Source organism: Amblyomma maculatum, chromosome 1 (genome assembly GCF_055883805.1).
Source record: "Amblyomma maculatum isolate TAMU_Amacu chromosome 1, ASM5588380v1, whole genome shotgun sequence".
Taxonomy (NCBI): domain Eukaryota; kingdom Metazoa; phylum Arthropoda; class Arachnida; order Ixodida; family Ixodidae; genus Amblyomma; species Amblyomma maculatum.
Genome location: NC_139344.1, coordinates 373,969,018 through 373,985,588, shown reverse-complemented (window position 1 = coordinate 373,985,588; position 16,571 = coordinate 373,969,018). Strand labels below are relative to the sequence as shown.

The 16,571-nt window shown below is 45.1% G+C and overlaps 1 protein-coding gene across 2 annotated transcripts in view; it reads left to right on the top strand.

Annotated features, from left to right (window-relative positions):
- Nucleotides 1-16,571, top strand: part of LOC146208255 (macoilin) — a 41,836-nt gene that overhangs the window by 9,491 nt on the left and 15,774 nt on the right. Inside the window, exons 3-8 of one of the 2 annotated variants that reach the window (XM_084592288.1) lie at nt 2,256-2,382; nt 3,217-3,346; nt 4,082-4,148; nt 6,861-6,966; nt 7,331-7,844; nt 10,488-10,646. In XM_084592288.1, coding sequence (XP_084448414.1) covers nt 2,256-2,382; nt 3,217-3,346; nt 4,082-4,148; nt 6,861-6,966; nt 7,331-7,844; nt 10,488-10,646 — 1,103 coding nt within the window. Of the gene's footprint in view, nt 1-2,255; nt 2,392-3,216; nt 3,347-4,081; nt 4,149-6,860; nt 6,967-7,330; nt 7,845-10,487; nt 10,647-16,571 lie in introns of both variants that reach the window. The other variant, XM_084592280.1, reaches the window with a different exon arrangement.

Sequence of the window (16,571 nt, the reverse complement as noted above, 5' to 3'; positions counted from 1 at the left end):
AACTAGAATGTGACATGTAGCCGGCATTATATAGACTTCTGAAACAATATTTGGAAAGCTGTGTGCACACTTTTAGTCACCAGGCTGCAAAGATTATAAATATATTTTGTTGATGATTGCTGCATGTATCTAAAGCAGTGTCAAGACAGAAAAAAAAAAAGATGAAAAAAAGGGTACAGAAACATAAACTGTGCTGTGTGGTTCAAGGTGGAAGGAGCATTACATGCCATAGCCATGACACCAAAAATACTGGCAGAGAATATCTTGCTCATGTGTTGCATTGCATAGCTAGCAGTTGTAATAATTCCCCCCCATTATAAACCGGATGAAATCCCTGAAGACAGCCAAATTAGTGTGCTAATCTGAAGGCTACTACACCGGGCAAAATCTTGCCTTGCTTGCTTATGCAGCAGGTGCGTAACAATGCATTGCCGAGACAATGACAAGGGCGCTGCTTTTACACACACAATCAATAAAATCACAGATTTGATTGGTGACAACGGTGCATCCCATTTCAGCCAGCTACACAAAGCTAGGCGACAGAAGCAAAACCCGTGCAAGGCCACTTTCATGCAACATCAGAATTTTAGCAGAAAAAGATCTGCATTTTCTTTTTCGAAAAATTTATTTTCCGTTGGAGAGGCACACAGTGAATACAAGAAGGCAGGGAGTGTTTGTCGCATAGCAAATACCATACTCACCTTTAGAAATATAACCGCGTCAGTGTTCACAGATTGATATCTTTAAAGATCTGTTATTGCAGAAACGGCATTGTGCGTAGACTTGAAATTTGATGTAAAGGTTCATAATACACTGATGACCTGCTGTATAAGTTTGTTATAAAAATGAATCATATCAGGAGACCCTTGGAGGTGCCCTTCAAATGAACTGAATGAGAACTTGTGACTCCACTTTTTTTTTTTTTTTGTATTATTTATTTCGCAAACTTTTCATAAGATATACTATTGAAAATAACGCAAAGCGTTTTCTTCCAGAAACTCCACTTATTTGTGTGTACTTTTCGAGACGGGGTAGGAGGGGCAACTTCTGTGGAATTGCATCGCATCGATTTGCCGCTCACTTTAGGGCCTTTACAACCCGCTACAGTGTGTAGAAAACAGCGAGAATACGAAAACAAACCATGTGCTGCAAAGACCACCGTGCTGTTCACTGCAGTGGCACAGTGGGTGATTGTAACCTTTTACAACAGGCTGTACATTCTTAACTATTAGGCGGTGCAAATGCAGCAGTTTTATGCTATTGTTTCCAAATGTTCGGGCTGTTCCTTGTGTAAGATATTTCCTTTTTATACACAGATCATGCGGACTAAGTTGTAATCCTTATTTTCGTTTTTTAGTGGGAAAGCATTGCTCGTCTCATTATAAGTAAAAGCTGAGGGTGACGTTCATTCTTGAGAGATGGTCATAAATATCCCAGCGATGGGAAGGAAAATGGGGTGATGTCATCAAGCGGCGACACGACGCACATTGCAAGCAGAGCATCGACGGTGCACCACTGGACGCATTCAGACCACTTGACGACCAAGGCCACCTATACATGTCATTTTTCTGTATATACTCTCTACCGGCCGACCTTTGTAGGGCACCAGTTTTCACGTAAAATTGTGATGCAGCCGTTTGTGTCGTATGGCATCTCGGGTGGTGTATGATTTCTCATTGCATATCGCATGCATATGCTGGTCAAGTAGCTTGCAAGAGGGATTCGAACCAATGACAAGTGTAAGATATGTGCTTTAAAGCCAAGTTTTCGGGAAATGTGACTCCCAAACGTCGCACAAAGCATGGTAGTATATATGAAATACGCTAACAGACTCCAGGTACAACACTAGCAGAAAAAATTTAATGCATCTGAAACCTCACTCGAAAACACTTCACCCACGGGGCTATAGCTTTCGCATTCATACATTAAAGCAGTATGAAGAAGTCTGAAGTGTCTGTATCGAAATTTTTTGTTATAGATTTTGTTTTAGAATTGGGCCAGCATAATTTAATGACTTCGTTCCATTTTCCTGTGCTTTGTGACTCGTTGAAGCAGTGCCATGCACCCGTTTTCGCAAAGTTTGAGCAGGCAAAGAAGAACAAAGGGTAGGGAATTTAAAAGGCTTGAAATTGGTTTTAGAATTGTTCCAGCAGTTCAGCATTATGGTTGACTGACCGGCCACCACTGTGTATAAGAACGTTGATGCAGACTCGGGTCGATGCCGTGACACGCCGCTTGTTGTTGCCCCGACGCAGGCTTTCTCGGTGTTCTTTGTGTTCATCGCCCTCACGTCAGACATGATCTGCTTCCTGTTCCTGCCCGTCCACGTCCTTTTCTTTGTGGCCAGCACGTATGTGTGGGGGCAATACGTCTGGCACACAGGTATGGCTGGTTAGTGTTTCCCTCATTCCTCCTCCTCTTTTTTTTTTCCTTTTTTTCTTTTTTTTTTTTAACGGTGATTTATCACCCTTATTTTTCCCCCCGTTTACTTCCACTCTTCGTTTGGCCTCAAGGTAAACCAACATTTACTCCACCTTTGGTTGTTTGAGTTGAGTGTCTGTTTCTTTGGCTACCTTGCTTTCTACGACCTTTGCTTTCTGGGTTATGCTTGCTTGTGTTTGAGGCCTGATGCTAGCAAAAGAAGGACTCTGTTTTGTTTTTCTTATGTCTTTTTATTTCTTCTTTTTTTACCAAAAGCAAAATTTTGTTCGTTTTCACTAGTGTATAACTGAAAAAGTTTCAGTGTAAGGAAAACCTATAAAGTCTAGGACCAGTGTTTATTATTTTACCTTCCACTGTTGTGATTCGGCATGCGTGCTGCTCCTCTCTGAACACTTCTCCTACTGCATTTCTTAACTCTCAGGGCTGCTTGAGGAACTGAAAGTGTTGTTGCATGTGTCAAGTGCTGTACAGTATTACAGCATAAGTCGCTGCTTTATTATCAGCATTTGTGGGCATTGAGCAGAGTAGGCACAAAAATGTATTATGGTACCAAAACAAATACTGCAGACGCAGGCTGTGTGGCCATTTGGTTTGCTTCGAGTTATTCATGGTGACATCTTTTTGTCTAGTTTTCAAAGCACCACGAACAAGTGGCTATGAGCCTGAGTAAAAATAAGCAAAGAAACAAAACGAATAACCGACTAGGGAGAGAGAGAAGAAACGCCTTCACTTGAAAGAAACTAAGTGTGTGTTTTGCGCCTGCTTTCATTGCAGAACGGGGTATCTGTCTTCCGACCCTGTCACTGTGGCTGTTTTTCATGTACATAGAAGCGACAGTGCGGCTCAAAGACATTAAAAACACCGCCTTCCACTTAGATCTGTGCAGGCCCTTTGCAGCACATTGGTAAGTATTCCTTGCCTTAAACAGTGCCGTACAGTTCTTGATGCATGGGGAAGTCCTGAAATTTGAGTTCAAGTACTGGCTGCCATCCCGAAATGTTTTTAAATGAATTAGAACTTTACTTGCTACAGGGTTTCAACTTGTCCTTTAATTTGTCCTTTAGGTGGCAGACTTTTGGAAGTTGACTGCTCCATAGAAACAGTACTTGTTGGCATCTGCCATGCTGTTATAAGCCCAAGCAGGAGACATTCCCATCGCTCTCCCCTTTTTTGAAACTGAAACATGTACAGTGTCATTCACACTTAGTGGGAGTGGAACACGGCTCTGTGTGGCTGCGCATGTGCGTAGCATAACTGCACCCAAGCCAGTGGAAAATTCATGCAAAATGGCGGACGACACGAAGCACCACTTCAAGGTCTCCGTACTCGCTCGCCATTCTGTATTAATTCCTGAACGGGTTATGTGTAACGGCGCGAAGCGCATGTGTGGTCACGCGGAGCCGTGTTCACGCTAAGTGTGATTGACACTGTATACATGCTAAGTCTATTAAATAGCCTAAGTAGCTTTATTTTGCTTTTGTTGCTATGGTATGCAAGAAGTATTTCTGCCCCTTGACAGATCTGGCCAGTGTGTAAACCAGGGAGTTGTGGTTTTGTTCGAGTAGTAGCTTTTGTTGTTTCACCAGATATGAGAAAAGAAAGCTGTGCTTCTAATATGTGTTTGCCCTTTGCTTTTCAGCATAGGTTATCCTATGGTTACAATGAGCTTCTGCGTCAAAAGTTATATTGGCTACAGGATGCGACTTGTGAGTGACACCTTTGTTCTGTTCCTCATGTTGTGGTTTTATTTGCATTGATGTTAGCAAAATAGTATTGGTTAATAGTAATAAGTATTAAAAAGCATTATTTGCAGTTGCCCATTGATGTTCTTCATTATTAGTGGAATTTCTTTGAAACCCAAAGTCACATCTAACCTTGCCAACGAGAGTATATGTAATGTAAGCATGAAATGAACCAAAAGAAAGGCATGGAGGGATCATTAAAAAGTGGGAGTTCCTCATCTTTTCAGTTTAGCGCAATGAAGCCAGTGTTGAGTGAAGGATGATGCATGTTGGCAGATACCTGGGGGTAACCCACGGAACTTCATTCAGGATTGCCTTTGTGTTCTCCTTTTGGTTCGCTTCCATGTTCTTCGGTGTTATGCTGTCAATGGGCGCTGAAAGCATTTCAGGCTTAACAGCCTTAATCAGTACAGAATCACGCAGTGTGAGCACATCCTTGTAAATGCAAGTAAATACAAGTTATAAACAGTTGCTGTGAACTGCCACCATATCATAATGCCGTGTTTAGTATAGACACTTTACAGCGCAACAGCATGGGTGCCATCATATTCGATCAGTTCGCCATTCTGCCATTAAACCTAGCTCATTCACTCATCTCCTCCTGACTGCCCACATCGGCTCGAACATCTCAACAAACCGATCCGCCATCTGCACTTTTTTTTTTTCTTTGGTTATTCCCTATGTGATCAGTTTTGTGATCCACATAGTTTGCTTTCAAACCGGAAAAGTTACAAGCGGAGTATTGCCTGAAAGCTTGTTTTTCAGTGCTCAAAGTTGCCGAAAAGTTGTGCATAGTTGTGTGCTCAGACTGCTGTGGTCCAGATGTGTTAAGAATAGTCTCTACTCCACACTGTGCCCCAATATTTATAGCTGAATGCGCATGCACATGTGGTCCCCCAACTAGTGCTAGATATTACTTCATCTTCCGTTAACATTCCAGCTTCAAAGGAAGACTGTAAGTATGTTGACCAAAGGCCGTGTCAGGCGCTCAGCGAAGTGCGGCTCCACTCTGACAAAAGTAAGATGAGAAACTGCACTGGAGTGCAGCACTCCCAGATGTAGCCAGCCAGAATGAGCTATGAAATGCTTTTATGAAACAAAATCCAATCATGTTAAATTTTTCCATTGTCCCATGAATTAGCTTTGTAACAGCATATGAATTCTTTGGTTTATTGGATCAGTGTCTGTCTAAAGTGAGTGGGAGTCTGGCATGCACACATTGACCTTCCATCTCTGCATAATGGATTCATTATGAACATACCGCCCTTTGTAGCTACCCAAAGGTACATTTTATTACGTGCCAATATAATGCTTTTGCGTTACAACGCCACAGTGTATAACTGGTGTGAAAACTTGAGTTGTAACAACCCTGAAGTTTTCTTGTATACCCGCAAGTGCTGCTGGCACCAAAATAAGCTGGCATGGGGGATTTCTGACGCTTTCTTTCCCCTACAACTACTCCCAAATGTTCTGTCCTCCCGCAAAGGCGCATGAACTCACAATACATCTGCGAGAAAAAGAGTGGCCAGGGCCTTGACGTGCATTGCAAGTCAAGCGTAGTCTTTTTTTCGCCAGTAAACAGGGACATTACCTCTACTTTCCCACATATAGCTGCAACACTACATGTGGCATCCATACCAGATTGGCGGTGTTTAAAAATCATTTGACATTCATGCACGAGCAGCGCATCAGTAGTTCCACTGTGCATGGTTACTGTTTCAAAGAACGGCAACTGGCCTAGTTAGAGCTAAGCTGGAACAAGATTTTTAATATATATGATTGGTGAGCCCAAAGATCAATAATAATGAGGCTTTATGCTTCTCAGGAAAGTAGTTTCATTGTTACACATTTTAAAAGCTGTGTAGCAGACGACCCGTGCACTTGGCAGCATGTCGCGAAGTCTGGCAACTTGCTGGATATGACTAAGAAACAGGCAAACAAGAACTGTCCTTATGCCGGACCCATTGTGGATGAACAGACTAGACGGCATGCAGTAAAAAGCTGATGGCTGAAACAGGGCTTGGAGGCTCTGGGTTTGTTACATTGGTGAAGTGTTCATAATTTCCGCCATGATTAAGATGCCGAAATGCTGCATTGCCTTCGAGGTAATGAATGTGCACACCGCATGCACTTCCAAAAGTGCAGAACACAGAGGGCGAAACAAACTGTAATGCATATCGACAGTTGGCATTTGTTCAGAGTGGTGTAGATTCGTTAGGTCGGCGTTCGCGTCACCCGCAGTACCAGAATACTATATATGATGACCACTCGCTTAAGACTCCGTAAGCAGTAAAAAGCCTCCAAAACGCCACAGCTACAGCGGTGGGCGGTCCGAATATGCCCCTTTCTACATAATTTCCAGTTCTTAGTAAAGGCTGTCTTGTTTTTCAGTTTCGGTTCGAAAAATGGCGGTTTTTACAAGCAGTTTCTGAAACACATTCTTCAGTTACGAATGTATTTTGTTTTTAGTACTCTCTCTTGACATACAACTAGAAAACACTCCTTTTACGGAGGGAAAAAGTTTGTTGCTGTTGGCCTTTAATCCACTCGGGAGATGAGTTGGGGACATACCATAACCTAACTGGCATGCCTTGTGCCTGTCAGGCTGCGGATGTGTTTAGAAAATGTAATGGTGTGAGAAAGCACTTTTGAAAAATCGCTTTTTTTTTTTTCCAGAGAAAACAAAAAGAAGTGGCCAAGGAAAATGACTTCTACCTTCAGCTTTTACAGCAGGCACTGCCTCCAGAGCCCCCTAGTATAACATCGAGCAGCTCCGACAAAGGCAAGCGCACATTCCTCAGCATATTTTATGACTTTCCGGTTTCCTTTCACTCCTTTCTCTTCATACCAGTTTGTGGTAATCTCAATGTTATTTGAGCGATGAGGGAAATGTGATGAGTTATGAATGGCCCAGCACTCGCGACGGGCCAGTTAGTATGAGTGCTAGAGTGGTGTGTTGTTTACTTGAAGGTGGAAAAGCTTAGGAAGGCTTCTGTCGTTTTGAAGTTGTGATGTGGAGTTGTTTGGCTTGGTTTTTCTACTTTGGTGACCTGAAAAAGGAAAGGCAGCACTGTGTTGAACTGTTACCGCGGAGGTGATAGCGAGTCTTTGCAACTGAATTGACTACCTTGCCTTGCGCCACGCAGTGCTGTGCAAGCTGGGGGAGGAGAGTCCCCCAGCCAGCAACGGGTTCCTGGGGAGCAGCACTCGCAAGGCACGCTACGCAGAGGCTGACGCGAAGGGCCACGCAACGGCCCCAACAGACAAGCACGAGTTTGAGTGCCAGCAGGATGCCGAGAGCAGCACGGCACCAGCGCCGCGTCGCACGGCTAGTGTGAACGACTTTGATGCCACCACGGATGAAGTGCGTGACAAGACTGCTTTCAAAGTGAACGGCGTTTGCAGCAATGGTGGCACCGGTGTGTTGTCTCCCACTGTCACTGCGCGGTCGTCCAAGTGGAACCAGCAGCAGCAGCAGCAACAGCAGCAGGCTAACTGTGCCAAGGAGGCGCCCTCGTCGGCCTCTGGTGGAGGCAGCACAAGCAGACGAGCTGCCAAGAATAACTGCACAACCACAAACAACAATCTAAGCAGTTCTTCACTCTCTGCCGTGCCACTCGCAGTGGTGGGTCATCATCCTAGGGACGACCACTACCAGAGGTGCGTAATTTTATTTGCTGCTTTTTTTTTCTTGCCTTTTGGAATGTGGCATTAGTAAAGAGTGGTGGCATTGTTTTTTCATGCCTCGACGATATTACGGTTTGCTTTGGCTAGGATCCCTCCTAACATTTTTGTGTATGTAAATGGAAATAATTGTGACCAAGCCCCATTGAAAACATTACAAGTGCTTAAGAAAGCATTGTGGCGGACTGTGCATACGGACAATATGACATAGGTTTCGGGAAATTAAGACCTCTCCTCCAGCCCGGCCCATTGGAAGGGAATGGGTATGAAGTGATATGAAGTAAAAGCTGAGGAGGCTAAAATGTGACTGTACATTCCAAGGTTTGTTGCTGCAGTAAATGTTTTTAAAATTTCAGGTGCGATTACTGTGCTGAAAGCTCAGCCAATAGGGAGCCTTTCAGTTCTGTGCTCTCCTTGCGGCCCCCCGGGGGTGTCTTTGGCAGCCTGTCAAGATGCTGCATGCGGAGTACATTTGCACGTGATACTTTCTCACAGTTAATCAGCTACGGGATGAAATACCTGTTTCAGAAAAACTTGCTGGTGAACATTGACAAACAGGTTGTCCAGCGCGAAATGACAGATTATCCCAAGGGCAGTAATAAAAGTAAGTTCTGCACCAAGTATCTTTCCCTCCAACGACCTCCGGCGCTGCATGGTTAAACACAAAAACAATACACACACAAGAGAATAAAACCAAGACGTTAACACAGATGATGCGCTCGTTACCAGCTGCCTGTTTTTGTGGTACAAAGAAGAAGAAAGCTTCACAAAAAACGTGGGGTTGCAAAAACAGGCAGTTGGTAGCGAGCACATCATCGGTCTTAACGTCGGTTTAATTCTCTTGTGTGTGTATTGTTTTTGTGTATAACCATGCAGCACCGGAGGTCGTCAAAGTCGTATAGCCAGCCCACTTGTAAGTACTACTGAGAAGTATCTTTCATCCGTGACCTGTTAGGGCCGGTTTTGTATAATACGATTTTCAGATAATAGTATGCTTTAATTTTCAATTCCCGTGAAAATCATATCAACGAGATTCCACTGTATTTTCAAAGTATGGCAAAGAGGGAACACCATGTGGCGCACGGCTGTCTTTTTTCTGTCTCAATGCATTTTAGTGAGTTTAGTTACAGTGAGTTGGAAGTCTGGAAATTTTCATTGGAGGTTCCGGTAGAAAAATAGTTTTCACAAAAGTTGTACTAGCAACACTGTCAAGCCAACGATGAAAGAAAGGACAGAAGCAGATGGGGCAAAACATGAATTTGTCCACATTCGCAGGTATTCATTGCAGTGTTGGTAAATTTATGCTGTTGGCAATCATCCATTCACAGTAAAATTAATGGGTACATTTAAGTTCCGCCTTTTAAGAGTATGATGCGACAGCTTAGGCTACCATCCCGCATATAAAGTTCCACTTTAACCAAGCTGTATGAATTTGCCTTAGTGGCGCCGGCTACCGGTTCCAACACGTGCACGGCTACCGGTTCCAACACGTGCACGGCTACCGGTTCCAAAAGGCACACGTGAGGCTTTCCTTACTATAAATAATGTATTGGGGCTTTTTGAAGCTGCTCCCCAACTTTCCAAATCGCATTTGTTGGCTCAAAAAAGTAGCTTGTTTAAATAATTAATTAATAGCAAAATAAAGTTACCTGTGGCACGCTGGGTGGCTCTGTCAGCAACATGCATCTGTTTTTCCTTGCCTGGCTCAATTATTTTTTTAGCCTTTGGCTCAAGTTAAGTGAGATATTGGCTTACCTTCGTTTTTCTTGTAATCTGTGAGCAATTTTCGTAGGAATCAACCTGATGCTCTGCACTTTCACCTGTGGTTGTACTTTTAACGCTGAAATTACACGTGGCATTAGTATTAAGATAGTAACAGATGTGCTTTGGATACCATGATAAAAAAAAGTGCATTTTATCACTACAGAGCCGATCCCGTGGACCCGTCGGTAGAAGCTCGTGACAGCTTGTGAAATTTTCAGCCTTCGTAACAGTGGCAGCAGTGGTAGTGTGTTGCTGTCATTCCCTTTGCACCTGCTTACCATGAAAAAACGTACGTTAGGATGACAAGCTTATGCTTAGCTTGCCATTGTTTTCAGATGGAAAATAATAGTGGTGGGCAAAATTAGTAATGCGTTTAGCGCGAGATTCGTTCAACTTGGTCGAAATTTTATGATGCCCAGAGAAAGGCTTTTGACTTTGGTCTATAATGTTCAAGTTAATCTTTCTAACCTAGTCTGAACGTATAAAATTGCTAGGATATTGGGTAAAGCTGTAGATAGTGAGCACACTTCTCATGGTCACTGTCCTGTTTAGGTGGAAACCCATTATATTTCCCATCACTTCTTGCTCAGAATATTTTGGAGGCCATTGTTTTGGGTACAGCATTATTTGTATTGCCATTATTAATTATTATTTTTAAAATGATACAAATACTAGCAAGACTGGTAGAGTAGCTTTTACTTCTTTACTTGCCTTTTACTTTTCTACAAGTTTTATAATTTGCTTGCTATGCTGAGTATACTGCGCATTACCGCTTGCTTGCATTTTGAGTGCTTAATGGCGTTCTCACTGGCCTCATGCCAACTTCTGAAATGATGCCTTCTTTTGTGCGTGCAGGCTGGAGGCAGACATTAAGCGGCTCAAGACGGACCTGCAGGCAAGCCGGCAGACGGAGCAGGACCTGCGGTCGCAACTGCACAGCCTGAGCGCAGGAGAGCGGTCCGTCAAGAACGAGCTGCTCCAACTGCAGCAGGACAACGAAAGCCTGCAAAACAAGTGGGCACACACCCCCGCTTCTTTTTTTTTTTTTTTTATCTTGCAGCATTGATTTCCAAAAGAGGCGCTGCAGTCATTTATCCCCACTTTGGGTAGTAGGTGCAGGAATTCCGGGAAGCGGACACTTCATATTTGGCCTGGCTAAGTGTTTGGCAGGAAAAAAAAAGGAGGAAAACAAAGGACCATTCTCGAGGTAAATATCTAGGGAATTCTTTATTAATCTTCATTCGAGCCTAATGCCAACCATTTACTCGCACTTCGGATGTGTTGCAAGAATGCGAAACACGCTGTTAAAAGAATTTAGTCTGTGTGTAGGGAAGAGCGTCGCAACACGGCTTTGTTTCTACAGGCCAGTCCGTGTTGCTTACCGGTAGCCAAGCGTTTGTAGTGGAGAGCGTCTCAACATGGCTTTGTTTCTACAGGCCAGTCCGTGTTGCTTACCGGTAGCCAAGCGTTTGTAGTGTAGAGCGTCTCAACATGGCTTTGTTTCTACAGGCCAGTTCGTGTTGCTTACCGGTAGCCAAGTGTTTGTAGTGTAGAGCGTCTCAACATAGCTTTGTTTCTACAGGCCAGTCCGTGTTGCTTACCGGTAGCCAAGCGTTTGTAGTGTAGAGCGTCTCAACATAGCTTTGTTTCTACAGGCCAGTCCGTGTTGCTTACCGGTAGCCAAGCATTTGTAGTGGAGAGCGTCGCAACACAGCTTTGTTCCTGCAGGCCAGTCCGTGTTGCTTACCGGTAGCCAAGCGTTTGTAGTGGAGAGCGTCGCAACATAGCTTTGTTCCTGCAGGCCAGTCCGTGTTGCTTACCGGTAGCCAAGCCAAGTAGCAAGCGTCTGTTTCGTGGCATTTCTGCAGCGAACGATTTGCCCTTGAAGAAATGGGCATAGTGCCCTAAATAAAGTTGCTTGCAAGTACCGCTACACAGAGGCACCCATGCACATAATTTTGAGTAGCTCTTGTGTTTTGCATGGTTGTTTCGAAGGTGGCCACAAAGCAGGAGCACGTGCACAAATGCTGGTACTGCTCTCCTAGACGGTGCAGTTCAGCCAAACTATGGGCAGTTTTAGAACTGCTGGCTCACTCCGTCCCCTCGTAGTCAGAAACACTCTTACATACTTTGCTCAGCCGTAGTTGCTGCAGCATCTGTGAAAGTTGTGAATTTCGGCACTTCTTGATATGGTCCGGTTTCCGCTTAGGTGGATTGCAAGTTCTTTCACAGAGAATTTGTTTCTCCGTGTAGGTGCTCTTCCTCCCGAGTGCCTAGCATCCACTTTGTTGCTGTTTGTGTGGTTAGGTACTTCAGTGTTAAGGTCACAAAGCAGGCCCTATAACTCCCATGTATCTTTGTGGATATTTGGGGGGCATTTTCTCGGGATCTGCTTGGTGCAAGTCCATCACGTTGCTATCATTGTCACCAGCTTTCTGTGCACGGTTACTTGACCGTTCTCTTTTTTCAGAGCAGAATAGTCAGTAAACATCCTAAGCAAGAAAATTCTCTGCCTAAAATTCCACAGTTGTCTTTCAGTACACCCTCCCTTGTGTTTGTTAGGTGGTAGGCAAAATAATGCTTTTAACACTTTTGGTCCCTTTATCAGCTGTGTAGCCCATCGCTTAAGTAAAGCCATCGCTGGTTCTCCTCTGGCAACCATTGCACCACGTAGCTGCAGCCTGGTGAAACTCCAGGTGATGTGACAAGGTCTGCTTAGGTGATGCTTCCATCATTAAATGGAAACACTGCATTGAGCCTGCGATGTTTTCATCATCTGAAGACTGAAGCCCGGTTCACACTGCGGGAACCCAAAAGTGGCATGGACAAAACACGTCCGCCTGTCAAGCTGGAGACTTGTTTCTGAAGACACTTGTTCCCAAACAGCTTGTCACATTGCACAAGTAGCTGAGAAACAAGGCAGGTTGCCGGGGCGTTACCTCGGTAGGATAGACTTGGGCAACGAAAACTAAATGCAAACAGCAGCCGTCAGCAGTGTTTGGCCTGTTCACTGGTCGAGCGAAAAATCCGGCAACAACACACCACCCTAGCATGCACTAACTGTGATTGATCGTTTTTTAATTGTTTTCGTGCTCGCAAACGGCAATTGAAAAAAAAAAAATAATAAAAAAACGCTTCCCTTTATTGCTTTGTTTGCCGCAGTACGGCACCTTGCAAGCAGTCAGGTGGGGTGCTGTAATGGCACCAGCTGTGGTGGGGCTGCCATGGCGCCCCTCATCTTTTGTGTGCCAGAGTCACCCACGGCTGCAGAGGGGCGTCGCTGAAGTAGTTTTTTCGGTGTGACAAGGAGTTCGCCAAGGGTTCCTGCGAAAGTTTCCGGTCCGTTTAGCCGGGCGACAAATACATACTTCCGGACAGTTTGTGTCGAAGCAATGCAACAGGGTAGCTGACATTACGCAAACACGCTGTCACCAGACAGAGTTGACCAAATGTTTCCACAGTGTGAACCGGGCTTAATGAGCACGCACACCAAAATCCTGCTCATCAAAAAATTAGCACTTTGCATTTTATGTCCTCTCATAGAGGAACATTTTTTTCATTTTCTATTAATGTATACATAGCCACAGTCAGGAAGTCATCTTTAGCTGTGCTGTGCATGCCGCCAAAAGCGACTTTTGAAGATTTGGTTGTGGGTGATAGTAGCTACCATATCAGTGGTGGAACTGCTGGGCCAATTGCGCCAAACTGCACCAAATCAGAAATCGTACTACATGCTGCTACAAAATCGATTTTTTGCCTACTTTTGTGCCACACCTGCACCAAAAGTCGCTGAATAACTCTGCCGACAGCAAAACTGAACCGAACATCTGCTGGCAACACTGTGCAAGGTGGAAGATTATTTTTGCAGGTTCTGGGGGGACAATCACGCGACACAAAATCTACATTTGTCTACGTCACTTCTGAGTCTCCGGCCGGTGTTTGTTTCTTCTTTTATTATTTTTTCGTCCCATCTGGAGGGAGTGAGAAGGGGCATTAAGATATCTCTCAAGTTCAGTGCATGGGAAGGGTGAAAGGAGGGGCTGGCAGGCTGGCCGTCGGAAGGGTTGAAGCACTTACAAACCCGTGACTGCTTCTAGCTGCCCTGGGCACTCGCTTAATTTGCGTGCTTGCGTACGTGTGTTTGTGCATGCAAAAGATGTGCGAGCATGCTGGACTGCGCGGTATCAAATGAGTGACGGTTTGAAACTGCCCTCGGCAAAGCACAGCTGAAGCAATATGCACGCTTTTTTTTTTCTCCCCCCCCCCCCCCCCCCCCCCCCCAGACTTGTGAGGTATGGGCTGCGATGGCCTGAGTAGCAGAGGAGGGAGCGCTAAGGATTTTACTGCTTCTCTGCGCGCGCTCTGGACTCTGTTGGCTGCTTTTGTTCAACCCCTTATGTGGAACATCATGTATAATTTCACAGCTTAATTCCAAACTTCAGTGTTTACGCACCCTTTAAGGGGGGACACTGGTCTTAGAGCTATTTTCATTATTTTAAAGCCAATCCTGATAAAATCATACCCTCTTGTTCAGATTTTTATGCTGATTTCAAAAATGTAACTTGTTTTTCTCTATGTCAGTTAATTCCCGAGATAATAATATTAATTATTCATTTAATTAGTACTTCCGCGCAAAAAAAACGCCTCTATAAAACATCATTTTTAATGCATGGCGGTACAGTACAATGACCAAAGAGTGCAATGATCAAAGCAGTTTTTCCATTTTACCCTTATTAGCAATTTTGCTGCACTTTGAAAGTTGTCCTTCAAGACGTGCCTATCATGCTTCAATTAACTTGGCAAAATAAAAAATTTTTGAAGCTTGAATAAAGAATTCTGTTTCGATCATTGCATTCACTGCACCTTCAGCTTTATGTAGAAAAAGGAATTACATCTCTATCTGTCCTAGATGCAGAGATATCGACGAACTAAACCAGCCAAGTGTCCAAAATTTGAGTTTTGAGAAAATGGGAAAAAACAAACTAGGCACAATTTATTCAAAATTTCGAAAAGATATATGCATATTTACACTTGCAGACAGCTAATATGCACCAGGCATGTAATCTGACTGCTTGGGCTGACTAGAATGCCGCTTTTTCAGTGCCCGATGCATGTTTTCCGCAGAGGCACGCTTGCGTACTGATTCGGCTGTTCGGCGCCTGTCCTTCTCAGCCATCCTCCTGATATTCTGGACGCCAGGGTTCATATTTAGCTCACTCAGTATTTTTGAGCATGCTTGTAGGTTTCCTGCATTGAAGCGGACAACAGCCTCTGCAACAGCTGCTTGAACGGAGAACAGTGACGCATGGCGCTCCTTTGGTGCGAGTGACCATATTAGGGAGTGCAAGCTTTCATTACTGTTCTGGGTTTTTCCCTGCTGGCACCGCTCCAGCAGCTTTGGGTCTGCCAAACGCTCATAAATAGGCAAAAGTGCTTTGCACACATGTGGTGGCAAACTGTATCTGTGCTTGGGAGCAGGCTCTCCCTTGGCTGCAGCAGCATTCTGGCGGCACCACGAGTTTGCGCCTGTCGGGCAGAGGGTGTGATTTGACACGGTATCATTGGAGGTTACGTGATGATAGGTAGCCATCACTGCCTTATGCATTGCCCCAACATCTCCAGCATGGGACTTCAGGGCCCAGCTGTAATACGATGTCAACTTGGTGACAAGGTCGCCTGTCAGCTTTCCTTTGCCACTCAAGCTCTCTTTTGCATCACCTTTATGCTTGGCAATTGCATTGCGTAGGGCCGTTCCCATCCGCTTCTGCACATGGTTTGTGCAATCTTCTTTGCTGATTTCGATGTAGCCGTACACAGCTGATTCTTGCAATGCAAGAAATGTGCGGCTATCGCCGTCTGAGAGCATGGTCGTGTACCTAAGGCCATGTTTCTCCAGTGACCTTTCGAACAAAACAAGTCCGGCCTGAACTTCCATTTCACCGGACTTTTTGTCCGTGTTCTTTTGGCACAAGTGGCTTTCTTTCCACGCCTCATAGGACGGGTCACCTTCTTTGGGCCCACGCTCACACCCAGCACAAAAGTTACTGAAAACTACATAGTCAAGTACCAGTCCAGTAAAAAGTTCTACTACGGCGCCGACACCGATGTGGGATGAATGACCCCGGGTCATCCATGAACCATCGAAAGAGACAGAAATGTTCCCGGGGTTGTCAAGGTTCAACTCGTTATAGAGTTGCCGAACAGAACGGGCGCTGTCTTTCAACACTCCTTCGGCTGCGCGTGTTGCTGCGGGCGTCAGCTTACTCTTTACGTAGTCCTGCCACGTTTTCGTGTGCAGGCCACGATGAGATATGTTCATCGCCGCAAACACATCATTCAGCGCCGTTTGCCTATGTCCGGTACTTTGCATCGCGCGTGCAGCAAGGATATTCACGGCAAACGGATTTATCTTCTGGCTGCCTTGCACGCGCGGCGAACTCCATGCCGATGAAATGTCCCCGCAAATCACGCACGCGAGAGAGAGTTTAACGGCTAGACCATATTCACGATTTCCTTTTGAAATATGGACATCCCCGCCACACACTTTACATTTCACAGCAGACAACAGTTCGTTCAGCGACTCCAAACTCACAACAGTGAACGTCGTATCGTCCGCACGGCAACCGCCGGTCGCGTCAAGAAGACGGGCGTCAGAAGTGGCGATGAAATCCGCTTTCCTCTTCGTCGCTGCGGTTGAACCCAGCTCCTGCAGCATTCCTTCGGCTTTTCTTTTCTTTTCAATCAAGTCCGAAGGCTGCAGCATCGTCGTGTCGTGGCGGACGCGTCCGCTGGGCGTAGGCGCCGCCGAGCTCGCTAGGCCTATTTCGGCCGCGGGGACTTCTTGACTTGCCGCTGGCTCCTGCACATCCTCGGAGCTTTCGGGTGCCGCAGGACGGTTCCGAAAGTTGTCGCCGCGCGCACTCTTCTTCTTTTTGCCGA